This window comes from Schistocerca serialis, chromosome 3 (assembly GCF_023864345.2).
Source record: "Schistocerca serialis cubense isolate TAMUIC-IGC-003099 chromosome 3, iqSchSeri2.2, whole genome shotgun sequence".
Taxonomy (NCBI): Eukaryota; Metazoa; Arthropoda; class Insecta; order Orthoptera; family Acrididae; genus Schistocerca; species Schistocerca serialis.
In genome coordinates, this window is record NC_064640.1 from 368,433,522 (window position 1) to 368,453,175 (window position 19,654).

At 43.4% G+C, this 19,654-nt stretch overlaps 1 protein-coding gene across 1 annotated transcript in view; it reads right to left on the bottom strand.

The window, feature by feature from the left end:
• LOC126470868 (protein let-756-like) overlaps positions 1 to 19,654 on the bottom strand; it is a 223,195-nt gene that overhangs the window by 146,657 nt on the left and 56,884 nt on the right. The window contains exon 2 of the mRNA XM_050098883.1: positions 14,599 to 14,702. Within this exon, the coding sequence (XP_049954840.1) occupies positions 14,599 to 14,628 (30 nt within the window). The 5' untranslated portion in view covers positions 14,629 to 14,702. The remainder of the gene's footprint in view (positions 1 to 14,598; positions 14,703 to 19,654) is intronic.

The following is a 19,654-nucleotide window of genomic DNA, read 5'->3' on the forward strand; positions in this document are numbered from 1 at the left end:
AGCGGCGACTATGTAGAGAAGTAGCGTAGTTAACTATTCCAAATAAAACATTTTTGATTTTCACTGTGGTTTCCATTTCGCGACCGATCGGAACTTACTTTCCTCATAGCCCTTGTATTTCATACGTTGCTGTTGAGGTTTAACAACGTTCATTTACGATACAGCTCCATCAGAACACGAGCTCCTATTCTTTCTTCCCTGTCGCCTCCATCGGAAAGCAATAAATCTGGTGTGAAAATGAAAACTGCTGCGCCTCCAGCCATCATCAGCAGCGAGGAGGATTGCGGAACTGAGCACGCTGGGCGCCTTAACTAGGCAGTTCCCACGGGCACCAAGAAGTGTCGAGAAAATTGGTCGCGGCGCGGAGGTTATGCTTGATAAATGGAGCGGTGGCAGCGACGTATGACAAACGCAGCGCGCCATCCATCACGTGCCTACCGTACGGCGTGCCGTGTAATAAGGATACACTCCCTCCACCCAGTGATTTAAACCGGCGGGTCGCTGTCCGCCGGGAGACGTACCGGGCTCCAAAGCTGCGACGCTCCTGGCAGCCGCTTCTCTCACCGGCCACAGGCCCCACTACAACCTCCTTCTCTCACCGAACAATTGCTTTCCGTATTTGTGAAGCGACAGAATACTCTTTCTCAGGCGATGTTCGAGCATTTCCTTGCAACACTTCGCATTCCTAGCGGATATCAATGTATGTATAGTGCGATTATGACCAACGCCTCTGCTGGGAAAATTCAGAGGTAACTACTGTCTTTGTAGACATTTTAAAATCCTAGATACTTTTCGGGCTACAGGTTCTAGTCTAACAAGAGGACCACATGGCAATCTGATTTTTGTAGTTCCTTATATCTGTGGTACCTGAAGTTCAGAACTCCAATATTAAGCCCCTAAAATAGTTCGATGCAAATCTAAAAAAATATCCAGGAAATCGACTTGGAAGTTTTCCAACAGTCTTTAATAAGCTAAATCAAGGTAGATTTTTCTTCGAAGGTCGTGTGGCTATGCGTTAGAATGAAACTTCCTGGCAGATTATGTGTTAGAATGATAGCGTACAACGTCCGAGCTTTAGGTTCGATTCCCGGGTGACGCAAATTTTTAAACAAAGGTGCATGTCCTACTAGCGTTTCCGTGAAGCTTAAAATATATAAAGATGGTAAAAAAACAATAGTACTCGAGATAGGTAATCGTTGATTCGAGCCTCGTTTTAGTTATTATTTTTTTCTTTTTTTTCGTTCAGTTCGAATACCTACTTCCTTTAAATATAAAGTTCATCAAATATACGCTAACAGATAATTAATTTCTATTTTTATGAAAAATGCACGTTTTCTTATTTCTTATTGCACATCACACACAAAAATCCAGTTTTCATTGCAAGTACACGTTCTTAATTACTGACCTTTTGTAAAAGATTGTTTAAATTTAAAAAAAAGCTTTAAAAATTAAAATGATTTTTCATCCTTATATATTTTACACTTTATGGAAATTTCATGGAACATGTACCTTTGTTTAAAATTTTGGCAGGGCTGGGAATCGAACCTGCACCACACCCGTGGTAGGCGAGCATTTATTTTCTTTTTCTTTCTTTTTTTTCAGTTCGAAGACACGGTACTGTCTTTCCACAGATGCCTGCTGGACACTTGTATTACCCTTTGGCATTCATCGGATACAAGTGAGACATGTAACATACTTTACATAATGCATAGGTATCATAAATCCTGATTTTTTTTTGGGGGGGGGTGAGATTATTGAACCGACAGAAGTTTTCTGTTATGGCACCTTGTATGTTATCCGTTGTGTGCTTCTAGTTTCTCTCGGTTATTATTAATAGACATCCGTCTAGTATAATTCCCATGGTTTCTTGCTTTTCCACCATCTTCGTACAGCATACGTCGACAGGTTCGATCCCATGATGTTTAATAGTTTACACATTCTCTCAGTTATTTTTGCACCTAAGGTTACGCTGTATTTGCAATCACACGACCTATAGAGAATAACTGATGATGCTTTAGCATATTAAAGACGTCCGTAAAACTTAACGTAGATTTCTTAGAGAATTTCTGAGATTTGCGTCCAACTGCTTATTCAAATAGATATTTTAGTTCTGAACTGCACAGACCATAAATTAAAAAAAAAAAATCTACAAAAATCCGATTGCCATGTGGCCCCTTGTAAGCATGGATCAGTGCCTGGCGTCTTCTCTCCATTATAGCTACCGTATGTGATTGTCTATCACTGGATATGATTATAAAAGGACAACTAATATTACATTTTGTTATTGACTGAAGTAGGCTACATTTTTTATGGAGCTGTTGATGATCAGTGTGATCGAAACTCGAAATCGATAAATAGTTTTCATTCAGGCAGCAGCTTATCCAGGTCGCCTTGACGTTCTTTGAATGTTTGCAAGCTATGGAGCACCATCTACGTAAAATTTACGAATTGAATAAGCCACGTCTACTTCCTTCCCCATGTCCAATCCCTCACCCCTCTACCCCTACCTATACAAAAATTCGAAAATTAAATTTTATTCTAAGCATAAATAACTATATAATAGCTATTTACAAAAAACACATTAGCTAAAATTGGCTTCATTTTTCTGATGGGAGCTTATGATCTTTCAATAGACTGGCACTTTTCTAATATGGTAATTAGTTCAACAACCTCTGAAGGTAAGAACTACGTCAGAGAGAACCATTAGTTTGCGTAGATCGCTCCAGACATAGGATGGCAAAATTTTTTAATAAGTCCACGGCCGCTTTTTGTCTTTATCCCCACTAAACAAACATTGCTCTTACACGGAGTTTTCGACCATAACTAAACAAGTCAATAATTAGTTTGTTCAGACTGAAGACAATTCAGCAGTTGCGTTACTTTCCGTGTTAGATGGGAAGAAGAGTGACACTAAATGTCCGACCTGTCACCTAAAATTTTAGGATGAAGGTTTTAATTAATTTTCTGAGTGACGATTCATCCCAGTTTTTTCCATGTGGTCAGGGAGCCATATGTCCTTGTGTAATTATTTTAGTTGACCTCATGTCTTGCTTATGTATTAATTGATATTTGTAGAACATCTAACTATTTTAATGTCGCCTTACAGGATATGAGATAAGTGTTATTTTGCGGTGACTGCGGATGAAACTTTACCTCGGACTGCCTATTCCTTTTTTATAACGTTTTCGACGTTTCAACCACATTCATTTCTATTAATTTTCGTAAGAGTTCTGATAACCTCGTCGTCGAGCACCCCTAAACTACAAAACACACACACACACACACACACACACACACACACACACACACACACACACAGATCTGCTGCGGTGTGCATTGCAATAACAGACTTCTAGTCGATTTGAAAATTGTCTAATCATCAGTTTTCCCGAGTAGGTCAGCCTACAGAACAAGGAGGTACAGAATGTTTCGGAGTCTGTTTTCTCTTTGTTTGCAAGAGGTGGCTGCACGCCGTTCCGCTCTGAGGGAGAGAGCGCAGCGGCCCCATGATTAAGTACTGGATTTGTATTTGTTGTTTTCCTAAATTTCTTAAGGTAAATTCTGGAATGATTACTTTCAAAAGGACGCATCCTTCTTGCTCTCCTATCCCCGCCCTATCCGAGCTTACGCTCTGTCTCTAATAAATTCGTCGTCGACGGGACGTTAAACCTTAAGTTCCCTTTCTTTCTCCTTTGCTTGGAGGAAGTTTGTAATCTTCCATCGAAACACTCGAAGCTAGCGCTGGTAAATTGTGATTTCCGCAGTACTAACATTTTTATTTATAAGGAGTTGGACATCTTCACTACTAACAAAACGTGCTCTAACTTATAAGAAAAAAAGTTTAGTAAAGCCAGTTTCTCAGGAAAGTTTAGTGAAGCCAGTTTCTCAGGAAATCGAAAAAAACACTGAATATTACTGTAGGCTAAGACAGAGAAATAAATCGTCTGGTGCACAACCAGGATCTGAAGTTTCATCTCATTTTACACACATTACAAATTCGAAAATTTTTGATTGTTTAGATACCACCTACAGCTGTTAGTTTTTCTTCATTTGTGCACTGCTGTACAATTGCGGTTTTAAAATCACTTTCAAGCGTCCTAATAAATAGAACGAATAGGAATTGAGCGCCCTAACACTCGGTTTAAAGATAAACACGGTAACAAAACACATGATAAAAATACGTACATAACCTTAAATGTGTGACGCGCGTCCATATGAATTGTGCCAGCAGTACTGATTTTATTTCAACGACGTCATTTGCACTCAGAAGCACGATGACAGTGGACGCAGTTCAAATGTGAAATGTGCAAAGGCTATTCAGGCATGATGTACCTTTGCTGAATTTTTGTTCTGTAAATTTTTGTTAATCCTAGCACAGTCTATCATGTGATTTGTTGTTGTGTTTATCTTGTAATCTATGGTTAATGCACTGAATTGCTTTTGATACCGTATATTAGGATACTTGAAAATGGTCCAAAATTGAAATTCTACAACACCACACAAGCAAGGCAAAAATTCCAGCTACAGATGGTATGAAATCATTCAAAAATTTCTTCGCAGTAGCGGAGTCAAGCACAATACAGAGCAATGAAATGTTATCTCACAAAAAATAATATTTTACGTATAGGTTGGTCCGGGTTCAAGATGCAACTTCTCAGACACATCTCTGAATGGCTGAGTAATGATGATATCGACATCTTAAGGTTATTACCTTCAAACGAGATAACGCTCTCGTTTACGTATCTTATTTCTTCTTTCCCGATATTAACTTCTAACATTTTCATTAGTCCCACGGCATTCAATACAACAATTTTTTTGTTTGGCCTTTTGTTGTGACGTTTGTTTAAAAAATGAAACCTAAAGGAGAGCCATTGAGGCTTTTCTTGCCAAAACTACGAGAAAGGCAAATGTGTTATCATATCCAGCTACATAGCCTCCATGATGGATTGTTTTGCTTCGTAAAACTGTTCAATCCCGAAGGCGGATCTTTCACCAGGAAGTACATATACGCCTCAATAAATTGCAGACAGTTTACGGACTTTTGGTTATACATAATACAGAACTGAGTAATACGGCTGATATCTGCACCCACTCTATCAATGAGTCCTACTCCTGCTGTAGCCTACAGCGTTAGCTAATACGACTTCGCGAAGAGATGCGCACGAGCTACAAATTAAAGATAAAAGAAAACAAAACTTCTAGTCGTCAAACACTAAATTAGGGTTCAAAATCCCCAGTCTGTCATATTTACTTTTCTACAGTGCTCAATCCTCTCATTAGTAGCTACTAAGAAATAAGCATCAAAGCTTAGACGGCACATTTCTCAACGCCACAAATTTTGTCGTTATAACGGGTTCAATCACTGCCATTATAAGCAGGATGGATGCTGTCGGCTAATAATGATAAGTGATTGTTTTCCACCGAGTGGTGGGAAGCAGTGGGTTTGGAGCGTGGTGTCTGCAGTAATTTTAGCCGCGCTTAGCCGGTTGCATAACGACGAGCTGAGCAGCCGGTCTGTCAGTATGGTAATGACACGTCCAGCAGCGGGCCACGCACGCACCTGCGGCGGCACGCCGCCACTGCCGGATAGCCGCACTGCCGGCTTCGGCCTAGCCATTACTGTTCTGGAACCCTCTCTTATGTGCCTAGAGGAACTTCTGATTACATGTGATCCATTGCTTAGTGGCGCGACACAGGGAGGAGGCCATAAAGCCATATCTGAAATTTTTTTGCTAAGCTCCGACGACTAGGACGAGTCATTGTGCAGTACAGTATCGTGTTCACACTTCTGTAGGCATTGTGTAAAAGAAAGTGAGATAAACTGAAACGTGAATTTGGCCGATAGTCGAATCCAAGCGAGTCACTGAGATTAATATTGGTACAGCCGTGAAGAGTGTTATATTTACAACGTTGAAAAATTGACCGTCTGAGCTTTGTTACTTAGACTAGTGAGAGCACTGAACACTGTTGAAAAGCAATTAAGACAGAGTGTGGATCTCGAATCAACATTTAGTATTTAAAGTGTAAACATTTTGTTTTCTTTTATCATTAGTTTATGCTGCAGACTGTTAAACGAAGGTCCGAGCATACGGGATAGGTTCTCAGGTATGTGAGTGGCTCGAAGGCTTCTTAAGAAATAGAACCCAGTACGTTGGCCTGGAAGGCGAGTATTCACTGACAAGAGTGTGCCTCTCGTGTCTGGATACCGGGTTCGATTCCCGCCAGGGTTGGGGATTTTCTCTTCCCGGGTACTGGGAGTTTGCGTTGTACTCATCATTTCATCATTATCATCATCATCATCATCATTCGTTACAGTGACTAGCTTGGACTGAGTAAAAATTGGGAATTTGTACGGGCGCTGACGACCGCGCAGTTGAGCGCCCGCTAAATCAAACATCATCATCATCGTCAAGATCGCCCTAGGGGACAGTAATAGGACCGCTCTTGTTTTCTATATTCATAAATGATCTGACGGATAGGGGAGCACCAATCTGGGACTGTTTGCTGACGACGCTGTTGGAGGACAGAATTTCTATATTGTATGATGAATGGCAGTTTGCTCTAAATGTAGGGAAATGTAAACTAACGCAGATGAGTAGGAAAAACAATCCTATAATGTTTGTGTACAGTATTAGTGGTCTGCTGCATTACACAGTCATGTCGATTAAATATCTAGGCATAACGTTGCAAAGCTGTAGAAAATGGAACAATCGCGTAATGCCGGTAGTATGGAATGTGAGTGGTAGACTTCGGTTTATTGGGAGAACTTTAGGAAAGTTTAGTTCACCCGTAAAGGAGATCGTGTGTAGAATACCAGTGCAATCCCACTGTTTTGGAGCCCCATCAGGTCAGCTCGCAGAAAGGCGCTGAAGCAATTCGATGAACAAGCGAGTATTATGGGGGTGCTTCATGAGCTCAGACGGGAAATTTAGAGAAACAGCATTTGGGCATGACTGCAGAAGTGTTCTACTGCTGCCAGCGCACGTTTCGCAAAAGGACCGCGAAGACAAAATGAGAGAAATTAAGGTTCGTACGGAGGCATATACACTCCTGGAAATTGAAATAAGAACACCGTGAATTCATTGTCCCAGGAAGGGGAAACTTTATTGACACATTCCTGGGGTCAGATACATCACATGATCACACTGTCGGAACCACAGGCACATAGACACAAGCAACAGAGCATGCACAATGTCGGCACTAGTACAGTGTATATCCACCTTTCGCAGCAATGCAGGCTGCTATTCTCCCATGGAGACGATCGTAGAGATGCTGGATGTAGTCCTGTGGAACGGCTTGCCATGCCATTTCCACCTGGCGCCTCAGTTGGACCAGCGTTCGTGCTGGACGTGCAGACCGCGTGAGACGACGCTTCATCCAGTCCCAAACATGCTCAATGGGGGACAGATCCGGAGATCTTGCTGGCCAGGGTAGTTGACTTACACCTTCTAGAGCACGTTGGGTGGCACGGGATACATGTGGACGTGCATTGTCCTGTTGGAACAGCACGTTCCCTTGCCGGTCTAGGAATGGTAGAACGATGGGTTCGATGACGGTTTGGATGTACCGTGCACTATTCAGTGTCCCCTCGACGATTACCAGTGGTGTACGGCCAGTGTAGGAGATCGCTCCCCACACCATGATGCCGGGTGTTGGCCCTGTGTGCCTCGGTCGTATGCAGTCCTGATTGTGGCGCTCACCTGCACGGCGCCAAACACGCATACGACCATCATTGGCACCAAGGCAGAAGCGACTCTCATCGCTGAAGACGACACGTCTCCATTCGTCCCTCCATTCACGCCTGTCGCGACACCACTGGAGGCGGGCTGCACGATGTTGGGGCGTGAGCGGAAGACGGCCTAACGGTGTGCGGGACCGTAGCCCAGCTTCATGGAGACGGTTGCGAATGGCCCTCGCCGATACCCCAGGAGCAACAGTGTCCCTAATATGCTGGGAAGTGGCGGTGCGGTCCCCTACGGCACTGCGTAGGATCCTACGGTCTTGAAAGACTGCGATGGAGCTCCGTATGCCACGGCAAACTGGCTGACACTGACGGCGGCGGTGCACAAATGCTGCGCAGCTAGCGCCATTCGACGGCCAACACCGCGGTTCCTGGTGTGTCCGCTGTGCCGTGCGTGTGATCATTGCTTGTACAGCCCTCTCGCAGTGTCCGGAGCAAGTATGGTGGGTCTGACACACCGGTGTCAATGTGTTCTTTTTTCCATTTCCAGGAGTGTAGACAATCATTTTCTCTCGCTCTTGAGAGTGGAATGGGAAAGGAAATGTCTAGTAGCGGTACAAGGTACCCTCTGCCATCCACGGTCTGGTGGCTTCCGGAGGATATTTTAGATGTAGATGTAAATATGTTTTCAGTCAATGAGGGATGATTGCGACGGTTGGGATTTAGCCGCAAATTTCTGTTCACGAACTGAAATCATCTTCCTGTTCGAATATCCGCGCATGATTGTTTCAACGTAACCTCGGAGGTATAGGGAAGTTTCCTGTTTACAGAAATTTAGTTTCTAAGAACCGAAAGGGAACGATTAAAGACAGTATTTGCGCCGAAAGATAGAAAGGGGAGTGATGAATTAAGCTATGAGTATTAGATTAAAGATATCTCAAAGTTTTTTAAAGAAATTACTAAGACTATTCGTCGTAGGCGAAAAGGAAAGAAGGAAGCTATAAATAATTTGTATATATATTTATGTGTAAAGTGAGAATTTTGGATTAGATTCCCGGTCCGGCACAAATTTTCGCTTGTTATTACTGACACATTTCAGTACCTAAATGCGGCTAACATCATTAAAATTTTTGAACCGCTAAATAAGCTACAGTTTGAGATACGATATTTATTTAATCGCTCACACAGCAGCTGAACTACTAATTCCATCGAAAGACTTCTTACAAATTACGTCCCAGTTGCCAAATATCACACGCTACGCCGCAAAACGTTAGTATATCGATAAAAGTTATGGCGCATGAGATGATACGATGCTTTGCTTAGTGTGCCTTACTATCGTATAAGAAAACACGTCTGTTTGCACTGTGATAACGCTTTAGTAAGCTGCGTATGAACGAGAGAGTGGGATAACGTGTGCCAGATGAGAGCGTCAAACAGCCAAATCGACTGGAATTGATTGTTTACCGTGCACTTTGAAGTAGCGTAGTTATTTGCTGTCCACTTGATCCTCTGTTTGAGTGAACTAGCAATGTGCTGATGAGCATACTCCACGTACTTTCCTCCATATTACTAACGTATATAGAACGCAGAGGGCTAAATAATCCATTGAACTTGTTGGACAAATAAGAATCAGTAAATACATTGCGTCAACTGTAAGAAAGTATGTTCGCCTCATCAACAAGTCAAACTGCACGCTCAACACAATCTGCAAATTTTGAATGGTTTCCGGCACCCGCACCATTACTCAATGAATATCCTACAGAAATTCATTATCATGCCAATGCAGTCTTAGATGGAAATTATCTATAACAGAGAGGTCAAATCCCAAACTCGTCGACTGTATATCAGAAATATCCAGTTCTCTTTTGTTGTTATGCTAGCTGAGCATTAAGTGAAGCAAACTACACGTCGTAAAATTGCAGGCTACTGACCATTCATGAAGTCTTCCCCTGCTACGTTTATTCCGTCAACACATGTATTTAAATACCTAAGCGTATCATCCACATCTCTCCAGACTCATATAATGTTCACTCCTTCGCGATACCGCTCTTCTCTAAATACGTAGATATTTAATAATTTTAAAAAGGTGAAACATGATATATTGGTTACTTAACCGATACGGCGGTCGTTCAACCACAACATTCAACCTATACGATTTTGCCCTGGAATGGTTAGATTTCTGGAAAACTGTGCTTCTTCAATCCATTATTTGATATTTTGTCTTATAAGTTTAAAAATTAGCTAATAATTTCAGAGAAATGTTCATTCTTCAAAATTGAAATGTCTAACCCATCGAAGCTAACGGTAAAAAACTGTTAAGTAAAGTAGATTTGATAGTAATTTGACATAGTTAATTTAAATTATGTTAACTCTGAGGTGTGTACACATCGCTGTCGGTTTCATTATTGATTATTGTGTTTAAGTTTATTTAATAAGTTAGCTTCAAATCAGATAAGTCGTGACATAGTAGATGTATTGGAAAGTGTACCTGGGCTGAAGTTCAAGATATAACTTATTAGTAAAGTGTTTCACTTACACTAGGAACTGTTCTGTGCAAATCAGGATATCTTGATTATTGATTATCAATACTGTTCGGTTATATAATATTAACGATGAAAATATTTAGAGTAGTATAAAATACACTCCTGGAAATGGAAAAAAGAACACATTGACACCGGTGTGTCAGACCCACCATACTTGCTCCGGACACTGCGAGATGGCTGTACAAGCAATGATCACACGCACGGCACGGCGGACACACTAGGAACCGCGGTGTTGGCCGTCGAATGGCGCTAGCTGCGCAGCATTTGTGCACCGCCGCCGTCAGTGTCAGCCAGTTTGCCGTGGCATACGGAGCTCCATCGCAGTCTTTAACACTGGTAGCATGCCGCGACAGCGTGGACGTGAACCGTTTGTGCAGTTAACGGACTTTGAGCGAGGGCGTATAGTGGGCATGCGGGAGGCCGGGTGGACGTACCGCCGAATTGCTCAACACGTGGGGCGTGAGGTCTCCACAGTACATCGATGTTGTCGCCAGTGGTCGGCGGAAGGTGCACGTGCCCGTCGACCTGGGACCGGACCGCAGCGACGCACGGATGCACGCCAAGACCGTAGGATCCTACGCAGTGCCGTAGGGGACCGCACCGCCACTTCCCAGCAAATTAGGGACACTGTTGCTCCTGGGGTATCGGCGAGGACCATTTGCAACCGTCTCCATGAAGCTGGGCTACAGTCCCGCACACCGTTAGGCCGTCTTCCGCTCACGCCCCAACATCGTGCAGCCCGCCTCCAGTGGTGGCGCGACAGGCGTGAATGGAGGGACGAATGGAGACGTGTCGTCTTCAGCGATGAGAGTCGCTTCTGCCTTGGTGCCAATGATGGTCGTATGCGTGTTTGGCGCCGTGCAGGTGAGCGCCACAATCAGGACTGCATACGACCGAGGCACACAGGGCCAACACCCGGCATCATGGTGTGGGGAGCGATCTCCTACACTGGCTGTACACCACTGGTGATCGTCGAGGGGACACTGAATAGTGCACGGTACATCCAAACCGTCATCGAACCCATCGTTCTACCATTCCTAGACCGGCAAGGGAACTTGCTGTTCCAACAGGACTATGCACGTCCGCATGTATCCCGTGCCACCCAACGTGCTCTAGAAGGTGTAAGTCAACTACCCTGGCCAGCAAGATCTCCGGATCTGTCCCCCACTGAGAATGTTTGGGACTGGATGAAGCGTCGTCTCACGCGGTCTGCACGTCCAGCACGAACGCTGGTCCAACTGAGGCGCCAGGTGGAAATGGCATGGCAAGCCGTTCCACAGGACTACATCCAGCATCTCTACCATCGTCTCCATGGGAGAATAGCAGCCTGCATTGCTGCGAAAGGTGGATATACACTGTACTAGTGCCGACATTGTGCCTGCTCTGTTGCCTGTGTCTATGTGCCTGTGGTTCTGTCAGTGTGATCATGTGATGTATCTGACCCCAGGAATGTGTCAATAAAGTTTCCCCTTCCTGGGACAATGAATTCACGGTGTTCTTATTTCAATTTCCAGGAGTGTATATTGGTTATTTCTCTGTAAAGAACAATGTATTCCTTTAGAGTTTCAAACAAGAAACCCCTCTGTAACTGCACGTGTACCATAAAAGCGCAGTTGATTTAAGAAAGCTGCGACATAGGAACATGCGTCTGTATTCAGAAAGGTACAATGCTTTCTTAAAATAGCGATAATTCTTATTTTATATACTTACATTATGGAACTCATGATTTGCAGCGACCGCTACTTTTCTAGTAAAAAAAATGCACACGTTCTCACATCTTAAATTTGTAACGTATGAAAATTATGGGTCCTCTCCTTAACACTGAATTACTGACGCTACTTCTCGAGCCGAATATGCTTGCACTTGAACCAGTCAGTGTTATAATTGCGACAACGAAAATTACGCACCAAGAAGGAGAGTCTGATTTGCTACCAGTATCGGCAGGCAGCTACATCCCAAAATGTCTTCAGAGCAGTGAACATGTCACCAATAAGAAAGACTGGCGACTGGTTTATAGCAGAGCTCTTCTCACTTCGTTGAACAACGTGACATACCTGTACGTTGCAACAGAGGAGCATCTAACCAGCAAAATAAATTTGAGTGGATACATTTTTGCACAGTGCCAGTCCGGGAAGTCTTATCGACTGGTACCCGTCACGGGCAGGTGCTATTCCGACCATAATTGTCAGCGCGCCCTGAGAGAGCCCACTGTCTCTTGGCAGAAGAGCATTGTTTCCCGATATCCAGGCATTCACACCCAAATCACATTGCCTCCGCTTCCAGAGAAGTCGCGAAAAGCTATGCTGAACTGCGACGGACCAGGCTGACCCTGGCGGCAAATCCAGGTTTCGTTTGGCCACAGATGCCTGCCCTATGCGTCTGTGCAGATTTAATGATCACCTCAATCACACATTCGTTGCTGTGCAACACTCTAGGACAACTAGATGTGTGCCCGTCACCTACGACGCGAGGTCACGTGTGATAGTGGCGGTAGAAGTGCTGCTTGGACATCCTACCACCACATATAGCTACGCAATGCACTGTTACACATAGAGCGCCTTTTTACAGCCCCGTGAACTATCACATTGTCTGATATTTCAGTGACGCAACATGTATTACGGCAACTGGTACGTTACCTAGAGAAACCTCTTAGTGTACATCACTAGAGCAGCAAATAAGCTCACCGGATAAAATACAAGCGTCATTCAATAAGTAATGCAACACTTTTCTTTCTCGGCCCATTTAGGTTCAAAAATACGGAATTTGTAGGGGGTCATCGTGGAATATTCCCGCTTCAGCCCCTATAGTTTCAAGAAGTTCCGATAGGTGGAGGCGCTATACGTAGCCCTCGAAATTTTGTCTGTATCAGATGTGCGTTCCAAGTAGACAGCTGTCACTGAGTTTCTTATTTCTTTTTTCTTTTTTTTTGTGGAAAACCAGAGCATCGCAGATATTCATAGGAGCTTGTAGAAAGTCTACGGAGACGTGGCAGTGAACAAAAGCAGGTGAGTCGCTGGGCGAGGCGTCTATCATCATCGCAATAAGGTCGCGCAAACCAGTCCGATCTCCCATGTGCCAGCTGGCAGGACGCAGCTGTGATTCCTGCAATGTTGGAACGTGCGGACACTCTCATTGGAGGTGATCGAAGGATCACAGTAGAACACCTCACTGCTCAGCTGGGAGTCTCTGTTGGTTGTATTGACACGCTCGTGCACCAGTTGCGGTACTCAAAAGTGTGTATCAGCTGGGTTCCTCACAGCCTAACAGAAGAGCATAAAGAGCAACGAAGGAACATGTCTGCGGAATTGTTAGCGTGAGGCTGATCGTGACAATTTTCTTTGGATCATCGTCTCAAAACTTCAATTGACTGTTCTTCTGCGTCTTCACTCTACATACGTGGAAAACTGTGCAGTCGTTATCGTAATGCGGAAACGGAGTGATTTATCTGACGTCCAAAAGGGAATGTTCATTGGCTTTCGCTTTCGGGTTAAAGGTGGAAGCATTTTCTAAACACCTCAGTTTTTAAACGTTTCGCTTACCGCGGTAGTTAAATTAATTCGTATTTGACAAAATGGCGCTATCTAAAACCGGCGCCGAGCAACTATGGTGTGTCACTGGCCGCAGATGACATCCGCCGGTTTGAACCCAATCGAGAATCCGTGGGACTATCACGTTCGGATTGTTAACTCCATGAATCCTCAATGGAGCAATCCAGCAGAGCTGTTCACGGCACTGGAGTCGGCGTCGCTCCAGACCGCTGTCGGTACCTTCCAGAACGTCACTGACCCTCTCCCTGCACTTCCACTCTGCAAAAGATGGTTATTCAGGCTTTTGACAGGTGGTCACATTAATGTGACTGGATCGTGTATCCTGTATCCGACGATGTAATACCTCAGAATGATACTACCACTGCACTTAAGGTGTGCAAGTGTTCCACAAATAACCGTTCGTTTACCACGATGTTACCCAATCACTCCGCGGTAATATGCTCTTCAAAAAGATTCAGGTGATGCTAACTACTCCTTCTTGGTATGTAACTTATTATTATAATTATATTAATTATTATTATTATTATTGTTTTTTTCAACTTAATGTTTTTACGTGGTAAGTTAGTCTGAAACAGAGATAAGACCGCGCAAAAAATTCTATGGACACACTTCAACCGTTGCACACATTTGTCATCAGTTCTTTGTGACCACTATTCATGTGCACTCGTGTGTGTTCCTACCTCTGCAAAGTGTTTTGCAGCCGTTGGTGACCACTTGGGAAGTTTTGGCGATTTTAATTTTATTTCATCGTAATAATCACTAACTTCCGTTACAAATTAGAGAAAGTGACGTTACAGCGACTGTGTGAGAAGTTTCGGCGCCTTACCGAGCCGTATAACAGCCCGCAACTGTCCATACACAAGTACAGGCACGTTGCCACTCCTTGGATCTTCAGTTGACCCTTATTGACCGACGTCCTCTGCAGTATCGCTGTAACAGACAGAGAAACGTGTTAATGGACAGTATCTTTCTCTACCAGACATTAATTGTTCAAAATTCTATAAATCAAGTTATAACTCATTTTCATATTTCCCAGATGCTCAGTATTTCTTACGTGTAAATAAAGAGATCATGCACACAAAGGAAACTGCTAAAGGATCATCTGGTTACAAAGCGTAATTTACATCGCGGCTACAACTGTCGAACTCGTATTCTAGGTTCCAAGCGACTTACGACACATACTTCCACAAATGTCTCTAACATTGCGCGAGGGATTTTTCAACACAAGATACGGGTGTGTAATGTGTTACCGGAGAACTGCAATTTTCCTGATACCAGACCTAATAAGACAACAGTCACGTACTGGAAATTTAAGACACCGCATTTATTGGAGATAATTAGTCTTCGGGGTAAGAGCAAATTTCTTCTCGTTGCTGGGCCACCAAATGACAAAGTTAGATGCCGTAAACTAAACTATGGTTTGCAAAAGTGAAAGAGCTCATTTCGACGTTATGAAATTTTCTATCGACATTGTACGTTATTACACGTTAAGACAAAAAAAAGGACGCACAGCGAAAGAATTACCCTAATGGGACGGAAATAGGAAAATGTCATGTACAATTTCACAAAAACTGGATGATTAATTCAAGAGAAAGATCTTCACAAATTGGTCCTTATACAAGTAGTTATTCTGCTTGGCACTGATTGATAGAATTGTTGGATATCCTCCTGAGAGAGATCGTGCCAAATTCTGTCCAATTGGCGCATTAGACCGTCAAGATCTCAAATCGGCTAGAGGACCCTGCCCATGATGCTCCAAACTTTCTCCATTCGGCGACCTTGTTGGCCAAGATAGGGTTTGGAAAGCACGAAGAAAAGCAGTAGAAACTCTTGCCACGTGGGGGCGGGCATTAGCTTGCAGAAATGTAAGGATGGCTTGCCATGAAGGACAGCAAAACGGGGCATAGGATATCATCGACGTACCACTGTGCTGTATGGGTCCCGCGGATGACAACCAAAGAGGTCGTGTTGTGGAATGAAATGAAACTGCAACCCAGACCGTTACTCCTGGTTGTCGGGGCGTATGGTGAGCGACAGTCAGGTTGGTAGCCCATCGCTGTCGGAGGCGTCTCGAGACACATCTTCGCTGAACATCGCGGCTCATTTCGAAGCGGGACTCAGCACTGAAGACAGTTCTGCTCCAGCCAATGAGACTCCACGCCCAAGGTGTGTCTGGAGACGCCCCGAAATGCGGTGGGATGTCATCGAGACTGTCGCCCGCCATACGACCCGATAACCAGGAGTTATGGTGTGGGGTGTCATTTCTTTTAATAGTAGGATCCCCTTTGTTGTCATCGTTCACACCCTTTCAATACAGCGGTACGTCGGCGATATTCTACGCCCCATTTTGTTGCCTTACATAGCGAGCAATCCTCGGCTTACATTTCGGTAAGATAATGCCCGCCCGTTCACGGCTTGCCAAGCACTATCTTGGCCAGCAAGGTCTCCGGATGTCTCCCCGATTGAGAGCGTTTGGGCATTATGCGTAGGATCCTCCAGCCACCTCGGGATTTTGCTATTTAACTTAACAGCTGGACAGAATGTGGTACAATATTCCTCAGAGAGACACCTGACAACTCTATCAGTCAAAGCCAAGCCGAATAACTGCCTGCAAAAGGAACAGAGCTGGACCAGTGCGCTACTGACTTAATCATTTTCTATTTCCTGAGTAAATCATCCAATTTTTCTGCAGTTGTAACAACTTGGTTGTCTGTACATGTGTACCATATCCACCGATTTTCGTCTCATTCGAGTAATTCCTTAGTGGTGAGGTTTCTTGTGTTCAAGTGGAAACTGTAAATATCCCTGTAGACGTGCATGGAGAGGTAAGAAAGACCTACCAAGAATTATTTGAGTACCTATCTAATGAACGAAAGTAATCCACTGACAGAAAATTTACTTTTATTATTCATGGCAAATGTTTCTTCTTGACGAACCCTCCTAGGCTATAAAACTTTGTTTAAATCATTCATAATTTTCTGTGGGCCTTTGTCCCGTATCAACGTGGGATCGGCCTTGTTACTACGGATATGGCGGTGTTAGTTGCAGAGGGTGGCGGTATGCTCTTCCTGTCGCCACCCCAAACCCCACCCCAGCTGTCTGTGTCTAGTGTTAGCCATGAAATAACAAGAATGTGTTCAAGTGCCTGCGAATCGTGTAACTGAGGCGGAACGTGGGGACCATCCCGGTATTCTCTTAGTGGGATGTGGAAAACCTCCTAAAAACCACATCCAGGCTGGCTAGCACACCGGCCCTCGTCGTTAAACCGCTGGGCGGATTCGATCCGGGGCCGGCGCGCCTACCCGAGTCCAAGAAGCAGAGCACTAGCGCTCTCGGCTACCATGGCGGGTACAAAACTTTGTTTAAATAAACTTAATATATTCAGTTTAACGCAAACGTTGTCAAACTAACGAACAACGTTATTCAAGAAATGTGTTCTAATTTCATTTACCACAAATTAATAATAGCACTGCTGCAAGGCCGTTTCCATGACCTAATGTATGACGGTGCTGGGCGTTGGCAAGTAGGTTTCGGGTTTAATTCCCAATAATCACCTAAGGTTTTTCCATGGTTTCAGCGCGTGGAACGAGTCTCTTTAGTCGCGTTAAGAACATCTGAGGAACAGTTTGAAGGAGAATTACCGATCTCAGTTTTGAGAGCCGAAATTAACCGCGGGCAGTATTGTGCTGACCACAACTCCCTCGAGCATTGTCATCCATTGACGCCACAGTCAGAGGATTAAATTGCCATTGGTAGGTCCCTGGGCATTATCGTGAGTTCTTTTTAATAGGAATGCTGATTACTGCAAATACGTAGCTTTAAATACTTCTTTTCCATTTTGAGACACTTAACTTGCGTTGAGAAAAATGTCTGAGATTTTTACGGTGCAAGGTTTTGCTACCAGCTGTGGTGACTGCCAGATAAGTTTTTCTCACTACCTCATCTTCATGAGTGCTAAAGTGTAATCATCGTCAAATGTATATTCTCCGTTAATTACCACATCTTTATAGCTACCGTTTTCAGCTCTGAAATGAACATTCACACCTACATATGAATCATTTGTTCATTCCTTGCTTCGTCCTCGTAATCCTTCCGGATTAGTGTATGGATGGCTGCTACATCAGTATTTCACATCTTTAGAAATGAGTCGGGGCCTTTGCCTCACCATAAGCTCTAGTTTCAGTTACTCTGATTTTGAATAAATGCCAGGCGTCACTTTCCTACAGCCCCGAACAAATTCCAAATAGTGTGAAATTTCCAGCTGAAACAACTCTTTTGGGAAACGTGTGCACGAATTGTTAGTTGCGTGGTTGTGCTGCCAGGATGAATGCAAAAAACTGAGTTTAACAATTAACTAGATTGAATTTCGCATTATTGTTCATTTCTATCTCTAAATGGGTAGCACATGTGCATAAATGCAAGTGAGTTACATGAAATTGTTAGTCATTTTACGTGTTCCACATTTACTGCAATACACAGTGCTAACGAACTAGTCATCCAAACAGCCATTCATGATGTGTCAGTTAATACAATTAACTAATGCAATCGATTTTTCCGTTGACAACAGGGCATGAACAAAAGAAGCAAATGCATAGATTTCGATACTGAGTTTCTGTCCGATTCACAGCAAGCGTCTCCAGTCGAAATACTCATACATCCATGTAACACAGTATACAGCGACCGTCCAAAATGTTCAGAGATTGATTTTGGCGTATAAGCAGTGTGCGATTTGCAGGGGGGGATGGGGTGGATTCCCCCCCCCCCCTACCCCCCCCTCCATCTACATCAGACCATCCTCTCCTCTGGTTTTAGTTTATGCATCCCAACCTGGGATAATTATTTCCCAAGCACTGGAGTAAAACTTTACATATAATGTAAATTTTTGGAGCCGAACACTGAAAGTTTTTAGTAAGTCTTACTATTAACACTATTAATATGTTTCAGTTTTCTATCACCAGAATAAGTACAACTTTTCACAAATGTGCCTCTACGTTTTGAACTTCCCTCGTATATCTGTACCCGTATGTAGATGTTTTTGTAAATAAGCTTTACCTATAATGTACTTTTAAAGATATAACAAGGGATGGCTTTTCTGATAATGCATTCGCGTCAATAGTGAGTTTCGGCATTAACATCTATTTATAAATAGCTGTTTAACCATGCGTAACGCCACGGTCCAAGCTAGTAACATACATAATTCTACTAACCCCCTAAGACATCCCCCCCACTGGTAGAATCACAAATCGCACCCTGCGTATAAGTGATGACAGCCAATAACTACGGTGGTAGCTTGAACTAACAACTGTAAACAACAGATGTTCATTCGAATAGTCAGTTGTTTGCAGGCAGATTTAAGTAGTGGAGTGTTCTAAAGAAGAGAATAGTGCGTGCAATGTTAGTCCAGCATACCTCGACTCCTGTATGAAGCAAACACGCGTGGATACTTGTCACGACTTGACAGAAATGGAAAACGTGGACAATCCTTTTCTGGCAAAAATAATCACAGATGATGAGACTTGGTTTTATCAATACAAATATAGCACAAAACGACAAAGCACAGAAATTCACGTAAATGGCCAACGCTTTGACGATATAACCAACGTTGAAGCCAATGTGACGTTAGAGTTTAATAGCATCCCAAAGAAGGACTTTTCTGACAATTCCACGTAGCTGTCCGAGTGTTCTGCGTGTTTTACTCAAGTGGTAGGAGACTGTGTGGAACACGTGAAGCACTAAAATCCTTTAGGTTTTATTGATCCAGTCTCGAACGTTTTTGGACTGGCAAGTTTTGAAAGTTTTAAAACTATTGGGGAGTTTGTTGGTTTTTCAATCCATCGTACTTCAAGAATATTTAAGAAGTAGTAAAGAATTTTTAATAACGA